At 39.4% G+C, this 7,387-nt stretch overlaps 1 protein-coding gene across 3 annotated transcripts in view; it reads right to left on the bottom strand.

Moving 5' to 3' along the window:
• Positions 1-3,223: 3,223 nt before the first annotated feature.
• Positions 3,224-7,387, bottom strand: part of ITCH (itchy E3 ubiquitin protein ligase) — a 196,019-nt gene continuing 191,855 nt past the window's right edge. For all 3 annotated transcript variants that reach the window (XM_027770142.1, XM_027770143.1, XM_006144022.3), the window contains one exon: positions 3,224-5,818. In XM_027770142.1, coding sequence (XP_027625943.1) covers positions 5,719-5,818 — 100 coding nt within the window. In that variant the 3' untranslated portion in view covers positions 3,224-5,718. The remainder of the gene's footprint in view (positions 5,819-7,387) is intronic.

Below are 7,387 nucleotides of genomic sequence, written 5' to 3'. Positions count from 1 at the left end.
GACTACGTGGGAGTCCAGCGACATAGCCATTACGCTAACTGCTGGTTCCCACACCACTAAGATTTTAAGCAGAGTAGATAGAGGCAAGAGACTGAGGACTCCTACAGATCTGAGGCAGCCCAGAAGATGGACTGGCAGGGGGAGAATGGAAACAAGGTAGAAGGCTGCCACGGTCCATCAGATGTGGGAAGGATATGCGTTGTGATAGTCGGGGCAGCTTGGTGGGAAGGGATTCAAAGTTTTGGAGATGTATTTGGTAGGATTTGGAGACCATTTAGGGTGGCTAAATCGTGTCCAGGGATGTGGTTTGTGAACTGCAATAGCAAAATGGTTAAGTACATAGGCATTGGAGTCAATCCTGGATTCTAATTTGAACTCTTTCCACTTAATAGCTGTGATTGTTAGTGATTTTGAGCTTCTATTTTTATCTGTAAAAGAGAGAAATCCCCTCTGAGAGTAGCCAGGAAGACTCAATGACTGTATACAGCTTATCTATTAGTGTCTGGCCCATCGTGATAAATACTGAGTTGTTTTGGAGATAAGAGAATACAGGTATGTTATTGGTTGTGATGATAGGGAAGATTAATAGGACAGATATGAATATGAAATACAAAAAACTGGGGGTGCAGTGGTTGAGGCACTGGACTCCCACATGGATGACCATGGTTTGAGTCCCAGATTCGATTTGAAGTCCCAGATCAGGCAGCTTGAAACTATCCCGAGAAGAGAATGGAGAAGGGATTGTTCTGTGACCATCTCCCATGGGGAGTGATTCCTCACTCTTTTTGTCTCTTCGGTGTGCACTATACCAAAACTCTATGGCTATTTTCTGTGATAAGCAGGTGTAATTACAGGTTCTCAAGATCCTTCCCTGTGGGGTGTTTTGAGGAAATCCTATTGCCATAGCCATTCTTTGCTTAACAGGAACCTCTTCATAAGTGACCAACTTTGTTCTTCTGGGGTCTGTGCTGAAGAGCCTCCTCTCCTTGCCAACCAGGAAGATTTTGCTGGTTCCTCCCCCCAAATATGCTGATCACAAAGAGCCTTAATGACACCTAGAAATTGACAGCTGAATAAACTAGAAGTGACAGTTATAAAATATGGGATGCTCTTAAAAAATCTAGAGAAAAGCAGCCAGTCAAGTCACATCGAGTCAGTCTGATGCTTTGTAGGGTTTGGGGCAGACAGCCCCCATATCAGTAAGACCAATTACTCATCCCCTCATACTGAAAGTGGCAAGTCTTGCCCCTTTTTCTTGAATAGTAAACTGTTTTCTTGAGTAGAAAACAGGTTATCTAGCTGCTTCTGTAGGGTATTTGCTCAGAACCTGAAGTTTGTCTTCCAGTTACTGTTAGATAAGCATAATAAGAAAGTCGCTTAGTCTCTCTCCACTGGCTCCACTTTAAATGAGTGCATAATCATCTGAGTTTCTAAATGAGAAAGTCTACTGAAGCTGTTGAGCAGGCCAGCTTGTTGAGTCTTGGTAGCTGGCTGGTGGTGGTCTACTTTGCATTCTTGCCTGGATTCCTGCCTGAAAGGATTTTCAGTTGTTTCAGATGGAAGTTCTTGTATTTGTCAATGGACCCTGTAGATGTCTTCAATGTAAGTAACAAATTCAATCTCACTTGAGTAGGATCTTTCTAGGTTTTGTTTTTGTTGTCCTATCTGAGCTGTACTTGACACCAAGAGCAAAGAAGTAGAAGTTGGTACCACCCAGTCTTGTAGGCTTCTCTGCAGAGAAGAGGAACACCTTACCCAAGACTAACAAAACAATGTGCAAAAGAAGGGCCAAAAAAATTTAATTATAAACATAGTCTTACATTAAAAAAAAATAGTTCTTCAATTTTACCTACGGTGGGGTTTTGGACACACATGCACACACACTCAGCATGTCTTTCAAGTCATTGGTCTGGGACTCCAACTGTAGAGTGGGCCATGTGAAAGTTTAGCACCTTAACCACCATGCCACCTGCTGGCTCCAATATATACATCTTTAGGAAATTGCAAATAAGGCTACTCCTGAAAGAACTTTATTTATTTAAATTTGACCAGAGAAGGAGAGAGTGAGAGAGTGAGAGTGAGTGAGAGAGAGAGAGAGTGAGAAAGCAAGCCGTGCTAAGTCCAGGACTTGAACCATGGTCAGCCATGTGAGAGTGCAGCGCCCTTAACCACCATGCCACCTGCCGGCCCCCTGAAAGAACTTTATAAAAATCACTCGACTCTGTGATATTTGCAGAGTTATCTGAGTATTTAGAATTACAGTACAAGAAAGCAAAGATGCTCCAATATACAATCCTGGGACCAGCAGTTAGCATAATGGCTATGTTGCTGGACTCCCATATAGTCAACCACGGTTCAAGTCCTGGACCCGGTGGCTTAAACTCATGCCGGGCGTGTGTGTGTGTGTGTGACCAAGATTCCAAGAGGAGAATGGAGGAGAAGGGACTGTGGCGTGGCCATCCCCCTGGGAGGTGATTTCTTGCTTTCTGTCTTATCTCTCTCTGTCTCTCTAGCGAGCACACGTGCCCTATAGGAAAAACCTCTCAAAAACAAACAAACAAACAAACAAAAACAATACAATCCAGTGCTGCCGTTCTGTTTTCAGTTAAGTATATACACGAACAATTTTGTAGCCAAAAAAGGGGAGGTAAAAATAAACAAAAGAAAAGAGGGTGGCTGGAGATACCAACAATAGTAAAAAAGTAATAGTTAACCCTAAAAGGAAGTTATATACAAAACAGGAGAGAGATAAAAATAGAGGAAAAGTCTAAATTAATGAGTCACCCTGAGGACATTTCAAGATAAGCCTGGATAAAGTAAAAAGTGGCAGAGTGGGCTTGACTATGATCTTTGTGGGCAGCTGAGTCAGGTGTCACTAAAATTTCTGATGAATTAACATTGGTATGTCAATCTCTTGATGAAAAAGAAGTACCTGAATTTTAAACAGAGTTACTATAAGTCTTAAGAAATTATATTCTTTTGTATTCTGAAAAAAGATCATGAAAGATAGTAGGAATTCATTATTATGAGCTACTGGATCCGTTTTAAAACACTTCATGTGATGAAACGAGTAAGGTGTTTCCCTACTGATCTAGGCTGTGGAATGCTGCCTTCCCCAAACCCAAAAAAGCAGAATAGTAAGGGAATTACTCATTTTACTTTGTTTTTATTTGAACATAACATGCAGTAAAAAAAAAAAAAGAAAGAAAAAGGAAAAAAAAAGGAAATTAATAGGATTTATTAGCATTTACAATGCTTACAAAGTAAAAGAACTCTAAAAGCAATTTAGTTCAGATTTAAGAAAAAGTTCTAATTAAACACAATAAATCTATTTCCAAATGTTCAGTTTGGAACAAAATTTAAGATAGTATTTGGTAAATATTTATGTCTGCTGTCTATCTGCAGTATTTTTATATAAACTCTTGATTCTTGGGATATCCAGCCCCCATTTTCCTAACACAGCAGGGAAGACATATACATGTGGCCACTTAAATTAAAGGAAGAAATGGAGTAGGGAGATCCCAGGCTGCAAAAATATATACAAGCATTTACCTTTTCCAGAACTAAACATTTCTTTCATAAAAATATTAAATAGCCAAGCCCTATAGAACTAGGGCCAGGGCTACTTCAAATATAACTATTCTGTATTTTAAAAATATAGGGCAGAAAGCCTTTTGGGTGATATTTATACATTTTCACACAATATTTCTAGGTCCCTAAATGAATCATGAAGCATTATGTAGAACCAAAAAGTCTTATCTTTTTACATTATCTCTTAATTTAATATCATAAATCTCTAGTAAATATTGTAGGTAACTATATTTCAGTATGAGAGTTCACCTCAATAGGAAGTCTTTACACAAGGCTTAATCTTTGTAGCCATATATTATCAAAGTCAGACTTACACACTGAATAGATAGTTGGCAGACATTTGCTCTATAAGACAGAGCAATCACGTTGTCTTCCCCTACCAGCGAAAAGGCAGAGTCTCTACTTAGGAAAGAACTAGGGCTTTTGGAGACCACACTACATTTCCCGGGGTATGTGGAATGAAAAACAGACAGAATTGGAGAGAACCTAATCTTCCCCTTTATACTGACAATTTCTGGATGAGGTAACCCTTTCAATCATCTAAGGCTCTGCTTCAGGATGGCAGTGTCTTAAAGTACAGATACACAGTTTAAAAATGTTTTTGTTGTTCCAGGATGTAGATAGGAAGAGCAATTAGAGACAAAAGCCATTTTCTTTTTATATGGAACAGGGGTCTATTACTTTCTGCTTACTCTTGGCTTAATGTTACCTGTTCATGCTATGCTACTGAAACATAGCCAAGTCCCTGTTACATGAATTATGAGGCTATCCTCAGGGTTCACCTATGGTAGGGATTCAGCTGGCTTAAGCTTCATCCCACTGCCCTTAAAGTCAAATTTATGACAGCAGTCATATTGACAGTCTAGGCTAGCTGAGTTAAAAGAATTAACTACAGAGAACTTCAAAGTGCATTATTTGGTTACTAACAGAGCACTCTAAAATTAAAGAGTCGTGGGAAAAAAAGGAAAACCTGCTTAATTTTTAGGGGTAAAAAGAGTATTGCAGATGAGGGATATTAATTAATCCAATTCAGAACAATGTAAAGAATGGAAATGACTACTCCATCATGTGTCAGAAAAATGATAAATTTAAAGGCTTTTAATTCACATAGAGAATACATTTCTGTGGCTACTGGATGTTATCGTCCTTTCTTTTTAGCCAGTACCACAACACCCCCTCCCTAATGAAAATGTAATTTCAGAGCTGGTTCATTGACCTCTATTGGAAATAGAAAAGCACTCTAGTCACAACTTGAACTCCTCAGCAATGATAAAATATAAATGAAGTTGTTGGATTATAATAAAATGATAAAGCTTCAATGTATAGGAACATACAAAAACGACCAATGATAGCCGCAGATGAATTCAGCTAAATTCCAATTCTAAGTTAACTTAAAATAAAAAACGTGAAGGATCCACAGTGTTAATATTGTTTGTGAAGTTCAATATTTGCAAGGCAATTCGAACAATTAAACTTCCAAATGAAGAGAGGTATGAAGTCCTTTGCAGGCTGGGACTAATTTTTCCCTGAATTCAAATTGAAAAAACTACTTAGTAAAGAGATGCAAGTCTTGCACCACTTCCAAGAATAACATCAAAATGATGCACGGATTCATGCTCCAGAAAGGAAAACAACAGTCAAGCCAGGCTGACAGAGAGGGAGAGCACAAGCCAGGAGTTTGCGCCAGTCCCCAGAAGCTGGAATAAGTTTGCACTTTAAACAAATACCTCTACCAAGAGGCTTTATAGGAAGATTTTGTATTGCAGTTATCTGCAGAATCTCTAAAAGGAAAAAACCCTACTCCCAAGTAAGCCTTTGACGCACATAAAAAATTGTTAAGGAAACAATCTAATGGGATAAGACAAGGTAGATTTCATTGCTGTGTTAAATCTCATGTTAAATTAGGTTCTGACTAGTCATTTGCAGATCAGATTTCTGGAAATGTTGAGTAGAAATCCAGAATCACTGGGAGATAAATCTCAATGATAACACTAATTTTCTTACACTCGGATAACTCTCTAAACAGTCACAGTCCAGTTTTACAATAAAATGTGCAACAGGCAGAGAAGGAAAAGGACAAACATTGCAAATCAATTCTTGTCCTTTGGTGGTGCAAGTTCTCAGAGGTTACTCTTGTCCAAATCCTTCTGTTTCTTCAATGGCAAACAACAGCTTTTCTTTCAGTTGCTCATAGCTCTTGTAAGGTGGCAGGTCTAGGCGGTTAAAACTAAAAGTAAGAATTATTAGCTTGAGAAAGAGGAATATATCAAGAATTGTATAGACACTGCAGTATAGCAATATTGGTTTTAAAGTCAGGTAAAACTGGGTTCAAATCCCGGGTCTCATTGAACCTTCTTATTCTTTTTTAGAACCATTTATTTTATTTATTATTATTCATCTTCAATTTGACAAGAGAGAGAAAGAAAGGCACCGAGTCCAGGCTCGAACCATAGTCAGCCATGTGGGAGTCCAGCACCTTAACTACTATGCCACTTGCCAGCCCATCATTGGACCTTTTCCAAGTCTCAGTTTCTTCTATGGTAAAATGAGAATAAGAAGACCTACCTCTTAGGGTAAAGAACAGGCATACAGCATAGTGCCTGGTGCCTGGCAGGTAGTTAGTAAAATGTGAATCCTCAGGGCTGGCAGGTCACTTGGTGGTTAAGGTGCTGAACTTCCACATGGCCAACCATGATTTGAGTACCAGACCTGGCAGCTTTCTTTCTCACTTTCCCTCTCTCTTTCGCAAATTAAAAAATAGTAACAATAATAAATAAAATTAAATAATTCTTTAAAAAAAAATGTGAATCTTCTCATGCTCCTCCACCCACCTCAATCTAGACTATAAAAGTCAGAAAACCTTTTCTGTAAAGGGCCAGATAGTTAATATTTTAGGCTTTACAGGCCCTAAGCTCTCTTATCAAAGGTTTTTAAGCATATCACTTTAGAGTAAGAAATTATTATTATTTTTTGAGAGGTTTTTGCTTAAGTTGCATGTGCTTGCTGGAGAGAGAGAGAGAAAAACTAAGAAATAAACCTCCAAGGGGGTGGCCAAGACCCAATCCCTTCTCTTCCAGGGATCTTGGGCATGCATACACATGCACCTGACATAACTTTTAAAATGTTTATATATCTCAACACACACACACACACACACACACACACACACACACACACACACACTATTTTGACCAGAGAGGGAGTAGGGGAAGTGGGAAGTGAGGAAAACAAGCTGCCAGGTCCAGAACTTGAACTGTGGTCGGCCATGTGGAAGCTCAGTGCTCTTAACCACGCCACCTGCCGGTCCCATGCCTGACATGACTTTCAAGCCACGGGGTCCAGAACTTGAACTGTGGCAGGCTATATGGGAGTTGAGCGATGTAACCACTATGCCATCTGCTGGCCCCAAGAAATGATTTTTCTACTCTAATATCCTACTCTCACTGGGTTTCTTTGTCCTAATCTTAGCAGTGAGGTTTTTTTAAGCCTTTGGAGAAAAATTCCAAAATGAGTGTGCACGTGTACCCAGGATCCTGAGAGGAGAATGGAGGAGACAGGATTGAGGCATGGCCATCCCTGGGTGAGGTGGGGGTGGGGGAGGGATTCCTTGGTTTTTGTCTCTCTGGAGAGTACACAGGCCCTATAGCAAAAATCTCTCTCTCTTTTTTAAAGAATTATTTTATTTATTTATTTATTTATTTATTTTATTTGACAGAGAGGGACAGAGTGAGAGAGAGAGAGAGGAAGTGAGAAAGCAAGACATCAGATCCAGGACTTGAACCATTGTCGGCCACGC

Source organism: Tupaia chinensis, unplaced genomic scaffold (assembly GCF_000334495.1).
Source record: "Tupaia chinensis unplaced genomic scaffold, TupChi_1.0 Scaffold000115_1, whole genome shotgun sequence".
Lineage (NCBI taxonomy): Eukaryota > Metazoa > Chordata > Mammalia > Scandentia > Tupaiidae > Tupaia > Tupaia belangeri.
The sequence above is the reverse complement of the archived record's forward strand: the minus strand, read 5'-3'. Positions and strand labels throughout refer to the sequence as shown.